General features: G+C 43.1%; 1 protein-coding gene across 2 annotated transcripts in view; it reads right to left on the reverse strand.

The window, feature by feature from the left end:
* ADAMTS2 (ADAM metallopeptidase with thrombospondin type 1 motif 2) overlaps positions 1-14,534 on the reverse strand; it is a 188,714-nt gene that overhangs the window by 48,757 nt on the left and 125,423 nt on the right. For both annotated transcript variants that reach the window (XM_074603897.1, XM_074603898.1), the window contains 2 exons: positions 12,312-12,514; positions 384-467 (listed from right to left, as the gene is read on the reverse strand). In XM_074603897.1, coding sequence (XP_074459998.1) covers positions 384-467; positions 12,312-12,514 — 287 coding nt within the window. The remainder of the gene's footprint in view (positions 1-383; positions 468-12,311; positions 12,515-14,534) is intronic.

Genomic DNA, 14,534 nt, shown 5'->3' on the forward strand with positions numbered 1-14,534 from the left:
GTTTAAATGAGTCCTAGGAATGAGGCTGTAGCCCTCTTGCAGAACTGTTACACACAGTTCTACCACATCACCTCGTGTTTTCTTTAGGAACCAAAATGTTCACTACATTTCACGGATTATTCCAAACAAATCTGAAAAGGTAGACTGCCAGAGCTAAGCAGCAACTTAAAATGACACGGGGAAAACCCAGAAGAAATCAAAATTCTTTGAAATGTGAAGTTCAAACACATACAAACATAGAAGTTCTTTATATTCATAGACTGGTAAGGACAATGTATGAATTAAAATACAAAACCAATACATGTCACCAGTAACTACATTGTTCATAAAAGACTGAAGTTCAGAGATATTGATATCCTCCATTTCAATTAACCTTTGCTTACCTTGCCGTAGCTCAGCAGGATTATCCTCACCAAGACAACGTTAATGTGAGCACCCAGGGACTCATCATGATAAATTTCATTAACCTGGAAAAGAGTTCAGCGCTTTAACCATGATGCTGGCAACAAGTAACTATGAGAGCAGTGACACAGCAGTACCTTTTATGCACTGTCATTAAGCCAAAGATCACTTTGTGATCATATATTAAATGGGGAAAATTCCACTGATGTGAGAGGGAAAGTTTTCTTTTCTAAACTCCGCTGTAGCCTCCCAACAGGTCATAAATCAGGAAATCATTTAAAATCAGAGACTTCACATTAACAGGTATTTAAGTGCCAGCCTAAATGGATTTCTAAATATCATGGTGCACCTACACGATGCAGCTGAACTGACCCAACAGCCACTGCTGCTAAGAAGGAAGACTCCCAGCTCCTCCCTACCCCATCCCAGCTGTGTGTGCCCGCTGGAGCCCCGAGCACAGAAATCCAAGCAAAATCCTGAATAGCTCTGTGGGCAAGACCATGCCTAGGGAAGGGACAAGCGAGCAGAGGGAGAGGACCTCTCTCCTGAGAGCCATCTGCTGGATGAGCTCAGCTGCACCCTGTAACTCTCCCATCTGGGACCCATCACATCACACTCTGATGAGGGGATACACCTCCCTCCAAAAGCCCGGTCGGCCACATGGGCTGGCCTTATTGTGTGTCAAGACTAATCAACGTTAAAATTTGCGAGCAGAACAAAAGCTACAAAACACCAGCAAATTAAAAACTGTCTTCTTTTTTATACCAGAGCTACATAACTGAACATGCACACAGGGACATCACCCTAGGAGCACTGAAAAGAAAACTGTAAATATTTAGAATAGATAATGAAATGTGGATGTATAAAGATTACTTAAGAAACACTGCTACAAGCAAGCTAGGCTAATATTAACTGTTCAAAGAGGCTGATTCAGACGGCATCATCTTCGGTGATGAAGACTGCATGAGACCCAGGCAAATGGCAGGGGTTTAGCTTTACAAATGAGAAGAGGCAGATGAGATTCCCTGCAAGGTGAGTGCCTTTCCTAAAACCTCCTCCCCTTGGTAAAGGTTGCACCAAACTGGACTGCTTTGCTGGCTGGACCTAAATTTAATTTATTCCTGCAAAACAGATTAATTACTACAAGCTAATAAGTAACTTTCAGACAACCTTTCATTAGAAACACAGTAAATAATGTCCTGTTTCTTCAATCAGCCCCAGTTTTAATGGCCCATCTTTTATCTCTGTAAAAATCATTAAAACTAAATACAACAGTGTAGGTTTTGCTAAGCAATCCCCATTGCCATTTTAAAGTGAATTTTAATTCATTTTATCAGTATTTTTGGAAAGAAGAGCCTCATTTTATGCCTGGTAAAAGTCCAAGTGTTCGAAAGTCCCGAGCGTCCTGCGCCGATGGTAAGGAGATGGCAAGGCTGAACCGCGGCTCCAGGAGCAGACTCACACCCTGCAGGGCATCCGCCCGGGCACCTGGGGAACGTGCTGGGGGATGCTCGGGATCCAGGCTCGTTACCGGTTGATGATCAGCTCCTTGGCTGGCTGATGGTGGGCGAGGAGCCCCTGGTTATGACTGGCTTCAGGGGCCGCTGTTTTCATTGCAGCGTAAAGTAGCTGATCTGTTCAGATCTGCTTGGTAAACAATACCTCTGGAAATCAGATCGTTTATTTGCACATCTAAATAAGACTTTAGAAGACTAACTTTATATTCCTGCATTGAAAAAATCTTCTACTTTGAGGACCGTTACTGAATACAGATTATAAAAGAGGTAAGGTATAAACATGCATTTTGCTTTACAAAAATTCTTTCTTTTCTGGAAAAAGACCCTATGTGTTGTCAAGGGAGGCAAGGATATTAACGTGCCTCACTCTGTGTAGTGGGAAGAGAGCACACGCATCAAGGATACGAGGCTGAAATACACTGTAAATTACCTATACATGAAATGAGTACTGAACAAAACCTCCTGTGTATAGAGGAGACAGTAAACACAGCATGTAAATAAGTATTTAATTAGTTCATAAAGCATAATCCAAATTGCTGCACACCGCTCTCTCATTAACTTCCAGAATTTAACCTAAGCCTCTCTCTAACAATAGTCGAGCAGCAGAACAACTGTATCGCTCTTGCGTGCCAAAATGAAACTTGGCTTGAAACCGTTGACGGAACAGAGCTGAAACACTGTTTGACTGTTCATGCAAATGACATTTAACAAACAAACTGTGAATGAACAGAAGAGCACAAGCACGGTACAGAGCTGCCTGGCTCTCCTGGGATACCGGATTTTCTGCAAGACAGTGGGTCAATTCAAAGCTCCGGGTCTTGGTTTCATTAATAAGGATGAGTCCAACCCCTCGTCACACAGCGGCTGAATTGAACCCTCTGCGCCTTTCTCCAAGCTAAACCTTGGCTTTACTAGTAGTGTCTCACTGCACGGAGATAATACGCTGAAATAGATGCTTTTCTTTTTTTTCAGCATGGTCTAAATTACACCTATTTGTTTCAGGAAGTTATTAAAGAAATGAGATCCAAGCAACTGAATGTTGTGCTCTCCAGCATTCGTGAAAAGCGCTCACACCGAAAGGCCTCCGCAGTCCCTAGCTCAGAGTCTCGAAATCTCCACCTGCCATTTCAACAGGAAAGTTGAGAGATAAGCTAATGCAGTTCATACAGGGCACAAAATGACCAACCAGCCTGCGGAATCAGAAAGCTCCAGGCTCTCATCCAACACAACTGCTGAATTAGGTGACGAAATGTTTGTTTCAAAGCACAGATAATCAGACAACGGATATATACGTTCAGAGGTCTGTGTAATAAATACACATCGGTGTGAGAATGATTACACAGTACTTTTACAGCACTGCATCTCCATGTACTTCAGGAGGACATCCTGGTTCCTATCAACACAATTAAACATCAGAGCGGATCTCCTGTTTGTTCCTAGTTCAGTAAGTCTAAAATTATGTTGCTGCGCAGGAAGAGAGAGTGCACAAAGACCATCCCAAAATCACAGCTCCTGAACTGAAGGCAGTGAGGATTTTGCATTAAATCTTGTTAGATGTCCTGCAGTGAATCAGCGTTCACAGAAGGTGATGAAGAAGGCTGGGTAAATCTCAAGGAATTCAAAGCATGGTGAAATACTGTAAAGAGACTTTCATCAAGCTATTGTAGTTCACAAACTATTTTGGGATAACTTTGGTTTATTTTTCTGGGATATTTCAATCAAAGCAAAACATCCATTTCTATTTAAAGTTTCTGTTTAGAAATGAGGCTGGCACAGATCGGTGCTACATAAGAAAAACAAAGACTTTCTTTCTTTCTTCTGTCCCTCTCTGCTTATTTTATAATTCTGCCCTGAGCGAGTTTGAAGTCAGCACAGTAAGCACGTAGAATACATCAAAAAACTTCAATTAAAGACGAGCTAAGCATCTGTGAGATGCATCGTGCTTTGTAAAAGAAGCACTGCAAAGTTGTTATTATTGAGCAAAGCGGGGCCCGATCCTAAAAGGGAATTTTGAAAACTGCTGTAACACAAATAGTAATAAACAGCCTGCAGTTTCGCTGGTTTTGGTGCAGAGCGGCTTCCCTGCTGATGTAGCTGGTAGGATTTATAGGGAAAGTCAGGTGGTTCCCTCAATCTCTAACTAAACCAACACGCAACAGGAGAAAGAATAATCTGCATATTTTGGCAAGTCATTGGCAACCTCATTCATGCAGTTTGAAGGAGTTCCCAGCTTGCAAAGTTTGGTAGTATCTGCTATGCAAAAGACAGCCCACTTCATCACAAGGCGGCTCCATCCTGCTGAACCATAAATCAGCTGAGCTCATCCCGAGGCTCATCCTCTGCGGCTCCGTGCACGGCACCGTACGCTTGGGTAAGCACCGCTTCCTCGCGCTCCCTGGGCACGCATCCCTGACGGACATCTCATAGTTTCAACCCCTGGCTACCATCAACCTCAAACGGATCTGACCCAGCTACCGCGGCCATCAGAGGGCTTATCTAACTATCTGGAGAGGGCACAATACAAGATGCAGTTTACACATCTGGCTTTTCAGCCACCACAAATTGCTGATCCATCCAACCCAATTAGGCTGCTCTTTAATCACCCAACGTCCTTATGTAGCTACTGTTGCAGAAACTACCGATGGCTACATGCTCTCAGGCAGAGCGGGGACCACGGGCGGATCTCTGCCAGAGCGACAGCGGAGGAGCTGGAGAGCATCAGCGCCTTCCCTGTGGGATGGCAGAGCTCCTGGCAAGCCATTGTTTGAGCCCAGCCTGAGATGCAGCTCATTCATCAGATCATAATTATCTGCAGCAAAGCCTCGGTGCCTGGTGGGCATCCAGTGATTGTCTATTTCTGTAAGAAACGGCTGGTTTGAATTACAGAATAGGAACCAGAAATGTCATGGTGGATACTGAGCACAAACTTTTGTAATCTGACCCTCCCAAAAGCACTCCCCTCTCACTTTATTTTTCTGTGTTCCCACTTCAAACGCCACTATCCTCTTCAATTTTCATCACCTCCTTTATGCTTTTGAAGATCCCAAACTAACATTTCTAACATTCCCAAAGCTTCATCCTAATCCCACAGGAATAACACTACATCTATTCCTCGGGTGGATAAACTATGGTCACACAGAAAGTCATCAGGCGAAATCCAGGGCTCCCAGTCTCCCTTTCTAGTCCTTACAAGGCATTTCCTCATTTCCTCAGAGAGGAACTCTTTTTTTCTGAAATCTTTGTTGAGCATCACAAGGAAAAAAGAATAATGAAAGCACACAACACACATGAAACTTAAAGGTCAAACTGTGATCTCAGATTTGGAAAACATCTATCATTCTGCTCAAAACCACAGGCAACAGGCAGTTTTAGAAGAGCCTGGCAATGTTCATTATGAAATGGAGAAAAGGATCTGGCATTTTGTATACAAATACGAGGCCGAGTCCTGATTTACCTTCCCTGGTGCGAGAGTCAGTAGATGTTACTAAGTCCAAGTTAGCTGCTTCTGATCAAAATGAAAAACATTCCCCAGAGCAGATGTGTTGGCAAGGCACTAGGTAGCTTCATGTTACGGGTCTCTATCTCATCTTTGACTGTAACGTTGGCTTTAGAAAGGTCATAGACTTTGTTTTCTGACTTCATGACTAATTTATTTTCCTTAGTTCCTCCCTCAGGCTCCTGGAACTCCTCATTCTTGCCCACAAACCACTGCTCTGAGAAGTTTCTCTAAACACTATAAATTGCCTTTGCACCAAAAGACTTAGTATTTGTTTGAATTACTGTCTCAAGATCACTTTAATGAAACCAACTATAGTATCATAAAATAAATAAGCAGATTCATTTATTATGCTAATACAGGAGACAGGGGTGTGGTGTCAATGGAATAATTATGGTGACCTCTTCAAATCTATGTGGTTTTGTTAAGAAAAGCATCCAACATTGGAAAGCTGATACTAATTACCCGTACTCCATCACACAAACCACACTGTCACGACTCAAAAGTCCCTGACTGCAACCTTTATGGCTAAAGTTCACGTTGGTATTTGGAGTAAAGGAAAAAAACTATCTTTTAACCGTAATTACACTGTACCTCAAGGATGGTACCAGCACCTGTGTGACACTCTGTGCTATGTCCAGAGCAGCAAGGCACATTCCAGTCAGCAATAATGATAACACTCGCCTAATTGACACTGGAAATAATACCCCTGTGAAAATGAAGAAAACCTGGAAGAGTTCAGAGAGGGCATTTCCTGCGGGATCTCCTGAATGCCCAACCACAACTTCCACTGTAGTGTGGCAATCAAGATAATGAACAAAAATAATCTCCTGAGGCCTCGTCAGAATCTGTTGCTCTCACTAGTCACAGCTACTGGTTTATAATGAACAGTCTAAACATGGAGTTAACTCACATACATAGATTTAAATTTTGAAACAAGCTGTAATTCCACTATTGACAGCTGAAGTTCCTCAGACGAATAGAGACGGACTTGCATTTGTTATTTGTGGAACTTCTTACAGCTAGTTCACATCTGAAGAGTACACATTGAAATAAACTGATTTGAAATAATGAGTATTGGTGCTTATGAATTATTTCATTTTTTTAAATCCAGTAAATTCTATATTACTGAAATATCCTTTCCGTCTACAAACATGCTTTTTAGTTTAAAAAGCATGCTTCTGAATACAAGGTGCACCGTTACTTCAAAGTATTCAATCATCACTTTCTTTTTAACAGCTTGTATTAGACATGCTTTCAGGTTTCCGTCCACCTGCCAGTTAGAAACCGATGGCATTTCTGCCCTTTCCTCTCATTAGGGACTGGCTGTTTTGTACCTGCAAATCTTCATCCCTCATCAGCCAGAGCTACGAAAGCAGAAATCTCATCTATAACAGTAGTATCATGTACATCCTATTAAAGAGGATGGATAACATATTCAAAAGTGCCTCAGGGCCATAATTTCAAAGACATGTGTAGCGCTGAAAGATGCAGGTGAAAGACTCCAGGGACTTTCCAAAGCCCCCAGCTGCATAACTCCCATTGATTTCAGTTATTCAAATGAAAAGTTGTTTAATGTATTTGTTCCGGAGCTGAAGTTTCACTTAAAGTCTGGGAGAGACATAATCCCATGGGCTCATTTTTAAAACTGATTCTCACTGATTTCAAAGGCAGGTAAATGACTAAATACTCAGATAAGTCTAGTCCAAAGTGAGGTATAAATCCTACTGAGGGTCTACCTCCCTTTGCAGTAATGGCAGTTAGGCACCTATCTACTTTGAGGAGATGGGTTTTAGCATCGCAAACATTTTGGCCGTATATAATCATAGATAATCATAGAATCTTCATGGTTGGAAAGGACCTTTGAGATCATTGAGACCAACCATACACACACACAAAAAAACCAACCAACCAAAAAAAAAACAACCTACAATCTCTGCCACTAGAGCATGCCTTGAAGTGCCACATCTAGACGTTTCTTAAATACTTCTAGGGACGGTGACTCAACCCCCTCCCTGGGCAGGCTGTTCCAGTGCCTGACCACTCTTGCAGTAAAGTAATTCTTCCTAATATCTCCTCTAAACCTCCCCTGCCACAACTTCAGACCGTTTCCTCTGGTCCTGTCATTATTCCCCTGGGAGAAGAGGCCAACACCCACCTCTCTCCAACCTCCTTTCAGGTAGTTGTAGAGGGCAATGAGGTCTCCCCTCAGCCTCCTCTTCTCCAAGCTAAACATGCCCAGCTCCTCCAGCCTCTCCTCACATGCCCTGGTCTCCAGAGCCCTCACCAGCCTGGTAGCTCTCCTCTGGACACGCTCCAGCACCTCAGTGTCCCTCTTGTACAGAGGGGCCCAGAACTGGACACAGCAGTCGAGGTGAGGCCTCACCAGCGCCGAGTACAGAGGCACCATCACTTCCCCATTCCTGCTGGCCACGCTATTCCTGATACAAGCCAGAATGCTGTTGGCCTTCTTGGCCAATATCCATTACACAGATGTAACAGAGGCTCATCCTTAAATACTGCAATATCACATCTATTACCGCAAAGGAATGGAAACAAAATCAAAGGCTTCTGCCCCTGAAAATTGTCCAAAAATCAAAAAATGTACATACTTTGTAAGCAAATTCTTCCAAAAAATATACAAGGATGACAACTGCCAGGATTAGAAGATGAGGTAGTCGAGGAACTAAGGAATAGTGTGGAGGAAGAAAGACAAAAGATACAAGAAAAAGCTAAAACAGGGGCCTCACTGGGAAAAAAACCCACAATTTGAAGAGGAGCACGAAAGTTGAAGACTTAAAGTCAAGACAGATGGAGACAATAAATTCAAAACCATTTGCAACTGAGCTTATTTCATGAGACTTTGCTATTTTGAACGGCCAAAATATTCTAAGTTCACATATTCTATCTCTGTTTAGGAAGTCTGCTTTGAAGATACCCATCCTGGACGTCACCCTAAACACAGGACTGTAGAGGCTGAAATGTTCACCAATCAATACTTCAGGGCCAGCCAGGTAAAGGTACTGGCGAGTCCCAGGTCTGCTGCTCTTCCACAGCCAACAGCAAATGTCCTGCTTAGTCCTGAAAACTATTTTAAAGCGGGTTATGAAACTATCAGAGAATTTCAGCCCCAGGGCTGGCTACCACCAACACCCACTTTAGCTCACTAACGCCCATTCAGCACCCTGCTCCTCCTCCCGTAGCATCCTGTAGTGAAATCCTTTTGTTTCCCAAGGAACAAGATAGATAATTCTCCAACGCCACTTCTAGCCTCGTGTTTTTCTAATACTTGTATGAGCAAATAAAATCCCTGGGATTTTTAGCCACCTTCTTGCTGAAATTAAATTACCTTCCATGTTCTCGAGTAAACTACAGAGCTGCAAGCTACCGCCCAAATATCTCTCCTCTGTTGCAATGCTCCTGCATGCTATAAATACAAAGTTAATTTGTGCAATGTGTGGGCTCACGCTTGGAAATGCAGAGGGCTGTGCAAGCTAATATCCTTCCCAGGAAAAAACACAGCATGACGTACGAAAGAAAATGGTGCGTGCAAGAGGCAGCCGAGGGTCTCTAAAGCGAAAACAATGGCATTTTTTCCAAAGATGGGCTGAATGTCCCAATGGTGCCGAGCAGAGAAAAGAGGGGATGTCAAGAGAAAGCAGAGTTTTTGTATGAGGAAATAACTGGAGGATGAAAAGGGGGTGGCAAGAGGCCGAGCTCACTGCGGTGAAACGGCTGGCGTACAGTCAGGCGATACGTGGCTGCAGCCCAAAGTGTTAAAAATCCTCTGGCGTCTATCACCATTCGTTTGGGACTGACTTCATTTCCAAACTTTGGGATAAATACTAGCACAGCCATTCAAGATAGCCAGGACACCCGGCCCCTGTTCTTTCTCATTTTATGGCTTTTAGGTGTGGACTCTAACACATCGCTTAAGCGGCACAAAACAGATTTACTAAGTCATTGCACTGGGCTTGAAAAAAATACATTGTTTTGATTGGGTTGGTGGTAGGGTTCCACCCAGGATCCCTGGGAAAAGTTAATTAAGGATAACTGCGCGGGGCATCACACACAGCGAAATCAAGCAAAGCGGGGAGAAGCAGCCGCACTGGGAGTTGCGCCTGGGAAAGTGATTCCATGCCTCCAGGACACGGGACATAAGGCAGGATTCACCTGGGATTTATATCATTTTTGAAACCACAGAAATTCAACTGTTTGATCACCCTCTCATCTCCAGTAAATACTTCCACTATTTTATTTACTTACTATGCATTCTTTGATTTTATGCTTACTACCTTGTATGAAGCTAATTGATTTTATGCTTACTGCCTTGTCACTATACAAAGCTAACTGACTGCATCCATAAAACCAGCAGGGTACACAACACAATCTGATGGTTATGGTAGGATCTTCCACCAGATTTAAAAAGAGAGCTGGAATTTTTTGTAGCTGTCTTCTTTTTCAGCTACCCTTGGACCTACACATCTCATTAGAAACATACTGTCTACACGTGACCCATAACAACTAGAGACCCCAAGGCTTTTTATTTTGGGCCCATTTTCTACCAAAAAAAAAAAAAAAAAAGGTAGAAGAGAGGACAATGGGGGAGTCACTGTGTGCATTTCAGCAAAGGAGACCAAAGCACTGGTCTACACAGAAATTCACCTTGCATCCATCCAGCAATGAGGGCAAGAGCTGGAGGAGCTGCCAACTGGAATTACACTGCCGAGGGGAAGGGGAAGGAGTTCTGCGTTGTGATGTCCCTCAACACAATGCAGGTCCCCAGCACCGCCTGGTATCTGCAGTAACAAACCGCTCTTGCCTCTCTATACTGGAGCAACACTTAGACAGCTGGAAACAGACCTGGTTACCAGCACCCATCCCTCTGCTAAAATACACTCCAGCAACCAGCCGTGTTTTGAAGAAGGAAAGAAAAGGACAACACTGATGACTGCCAAAGACTACCCAGAGCCTCCTCAAGAGGCCCTGTGGATTTCAAACAGCTCCTCAGACCTCGGACACAAGGCAAGGGACACATCCTTGGTCCCCAAAAGAGATGTTTCCACCTCAGATCTCCCAACAGAACAACTACTGCCTATGCCACGAGCTGCTACAGCCCTGTGGGTACGCTTACACAGGCTGCACTTTCTAAACCACTTGCAGAGACAGCATGTTTAAGAGTCGTCATTTCTTACAATTTGTGTGTTGGATGGTTTGCTAAAATTAGGAAAAACTATATTCCAGAGCTGGAACATTTATGGCTTCTTTACCATTACTGTATATTTTAATTCTTAAAAATAGATTTAAGTGACATGATAAGTAGAGAGTCCAGTTTATTCTGTTTCAGCCTGTTTGCCACATTCCTGGTTTGGCCCGTTTGGCTTGGTAAGTTAGAGATGTAGAAAACCATCTGTTTCACTGTAGACTTTAAGCCTCAGAGGAAACAAACCACACAAATAAATGAAATTCACTATGTCCCTTCTGTTAGAATCTCTGTATTTACAGCCATCAGAGCAGACACTAAATATCCTATCACTCTAATGTTAGTGCAGATTTTTAACTATTTACAATACTGTTATAAAAAGTCAGTGCAACTGAATTTATATCACACCAGGGATTTTTTTAAATTGTATTCCACCTCTCATTTAAAGTGAAAAACAGTGACATTCTACACATTGTTAAAGGAATGTAATAAAGAAAGAAAAAAACAAGCTTCATAATTAAAAAAATATATCTTGGCAAAAATACATCCCAGGCAAATGTACATAATAGCCTGGATTTCTGTCCAGGTACCTGCCTTTACGGTTTGTAACGCCAAGAAGTCAGCTACAGACACTCATCCTCTTGACATGACTGTAAACTTCAGCAGTCATACTCTATTTGTCAAAAACAGAGCAGACCTACAGTTTTTTACTCAACAATATTTCACTTAGAACATACACTCACTGAACCTGAAGTTTTTACCGAAGTGCGTTTTATTGTGAAAAGAGTTCTAATCCTGATGAGAATGAGAAGGAAGAAAGTCATCCCCAAATGAGTTGCCTGGGAAGGGGGCTACCCCTCACTTCCTTTTTCTGGCCAGAAGAATAAAACGTATTTTGATTTTGATCTATAATAGAGATGATTTTTCAAAACTTGATCCTTTTCCCACAAAATAGAGTCTTTGCTTACTGACCGGGGTACTAGAGGGCTGCTGTGTCTGCTGCGCTGACATTTAGAAAGTAGAAATGGTTCTTTCACATATAATATTCTCTAGTGTTTCCTTTCATCACTACCACACTATACAGTCTGTGGCACCGACAATGGTTCTGAAGATTAAATATTTGACTAAGGAAACCTAAAGATGTCACTCATGGAGTAAATACTAAATCAATGTAACAAAGTTCAGTGATGTGCTGCAAAACATTTTACTGCAGGCTGAACAAGGAGTAGGCAGGTGGCCTGGGACCTAAAGTGGTTGTTGAAGAATCAAAGAATTTAACTGAGTAATTTTAAAAATGTATAAGCCAATTGAAGTTTCTAATAGAACCTTATTTGAAGACAGTTCTCCAAACCATGCTCTTCAGCAGGGAGCTTAGGTTAAGGGAATATGCATCTGAAATGTAATGACTTCCAAGAACCTAAGCGCCTGACCCTGTGCCCCCAGCCACCAAAGCACATAAGGTGGACTTTGAACATTTCAAGAGTCCCACAGTCAGCTTCTTCCTCGGCCCCTTTTTCTTCTTTTCCTTCTCCCCTTTCAGCTTTTCTGAAAGTGGCCTGGATTTTCCTCCTAGAATTATTTTATCCCCTGCCATGAGAAAAATCTGTTATGTCTTATTCAAATGGCTACAGCAACCTACATTCGCTGTCCCTTCAGTGCCTTCCCACAGCGCGGTTAGCGGGGTTGTACTCACAATGTTCATCAGGGTCAGCAGGTACTTCTGAACATGTTCTTTCCCATGGAATTGAACAACTGAGTCATCAACCCCCAGAAGGACTTCAATGTTGTAATCATCGTCCGTCGCATGCCTTCGATAGCGCTGCCTCGATCTATGCACCTGGTCTTCAATAAAGCTCAACGCGCTGTCGAGACTATCCAAATTAGTGAGGTTAGCCGCTGAAATCAAACAGACAAATGAGTTATCAACCAAGAGAGGTTCAGGCTTGGGTCTCAGCTAAGCTGGTATAAATTTGAAGTAGCAGCATTTGTTATGTTCCGTGTGTTATATAACAGCATTACTTTCACTTAATGTCAATTAAAAATGACCTAAATGAGAGAGAAATCTGACCCAAAAGATTTTCACTTTGCAAACTAAAAGCAATACTTTCTACAAAGTAATATCGTGTAATAACGGCAAGGCCAAAAGGATAGCAAGTCATACCAATGTCTTGAGAAGAATGGAGATGTTCACCGTAAAAATACTTGTTGCTTAAAAGTACTTGTAACAAAAATGCACCATTCAGGGGTCCTGTGCTACCAAGGACATCCTCCATTTCAGAACCACAATTAAAGACAGACATCACACTTCAAGATCTGATCTTACTGCCCACAGAATCCTATTTCAAGGCAAGCGCGGTTGCTAATACAGCCTTTTTCTGTCCAGGCAGGTAGTAACAAACCAGTCCCTCCCGCTTCAACACATTAGCTCCTTTCCTAGATACATGTAATTCAACAGTGACAACATGGATCCTCTTTATCATTACAGCTCAGGAACATGTTTTAGATGAGAAATCAATTAATTTATAGCTGCGTTCATAATTTTTTAAACAGCTTTTCATCCTTCATTCTCAATTTGTCATGTCACTTTGCATTGTTGTATGTCAAAGACCAACCCATCAGGCACCATATAGCCAATTTTATTACTAACGATTTCTAATAGTCCCTGAGATATGAAAAGCACGTTCTCTGACAGGACAGGATACAGTTAATGCGGCACCTATGTGCTAATAATTAACATGAAAATATGGAATCTTGACATTTCACCCTATAGAATAACAATGATTAGCATTAATATCATTATTGTCATTTGCATTACAAGAGCCCTGGAAGCCCCAACGAGAACCTCTTGATTTCAGAGAATGTCAGGAAAAGACTTGCTCAGAGGGGTGACGAAAGGCAGCCAGAGCACCGTGGATTGATTAAAGGCTCCCAGTGCTTAGTTCAGAGAAACATAATAGGAAGCGAAGGGAGGAAGCTAAAGCCATCACCTTCAAAGAAGAAATAAGAAACAACTCTTGGAAATGTTACAAAAGTGGATTCTCCATCTTCACTTATTGAAGTTTTCACATCAAAACTGGCTGCTTGGGAAGGGATGAATGAGTCACCAGATCACTGGGCTCATTACAAGAACATCTGTGCTCTTGCCTTGAGACCGCTGCCCCGGGCTGCCACTTGAGCAGGTCCCAGGCAATGTGCAGCCCGAGCAGAGCCCCCCCCACAGCTCCTCACCATGGTGACAACAACGTACCGACCTGTACAGCCTCCAGCTGCCAGGAGGGACACACACCCGATGTCCCTGGTCCCCACCGCCGCGTTCCTTACTGCCCTGTGCTTCAGACTGTGCCTTGTGCATGCAGTGCCCAAGCTGGTGAGATGCTTGTCTCTGTGCCTCCTAGAAGAGACCTCCAGTCAAAGGACAGTCCCTGAAAGACACATTTGCCTGGGCAGCTTTTTACCATTTCTCCACCAAGCTCCAGGGGCATGCTTGTCATGAGACCCACAGCTGCAGGCCACCACGCTGTGCCGGCAGAGCTCCCCTCGCCCACCAGACAGGCAGAAGGCCCCACAAGGTGGTCCTACATCCCCATGGAGCCATAACATCCTTCTCCTGGGAGGGCAGCATTTAATGCAGCTAATAAGCACAACCACCATCTTCTTATTGCCAGCCTCAAGGCTCCCAGCAGCTTCTGCTCCTGGGGCCGCAAGTTTTTAAAATTAATCTGGTCAGAATCCATGATTCAGCATGAAAATTCACTCTTCACGCAGAGCCCAGCTGTCACTCCCAGGTTTACTGTGGAGGGAAAACAGGTCTGGCCTTGCAGTGATGGAGACAGCTCTTTATCAGGGATCAAATCCTTCCAGGCAGCCAGCTCCAGCCCTACCTCATGTTTTGCTCCATGGGGAAAACTTCAGTGTT

The sequence above is a fragment of the Larus michahellis genome, chromosome 11, assembly GCF_964199755.1.
Source record: "Larus michahellis chromosome 11, bLarMic1.1, whole genome shotgun sequence".
Taxonomy (NCBI): Eukaryota; Metazoa; Chordata; class Aves; order Charadriiformes; family Laridae; genus Larus; species Larus michahellis.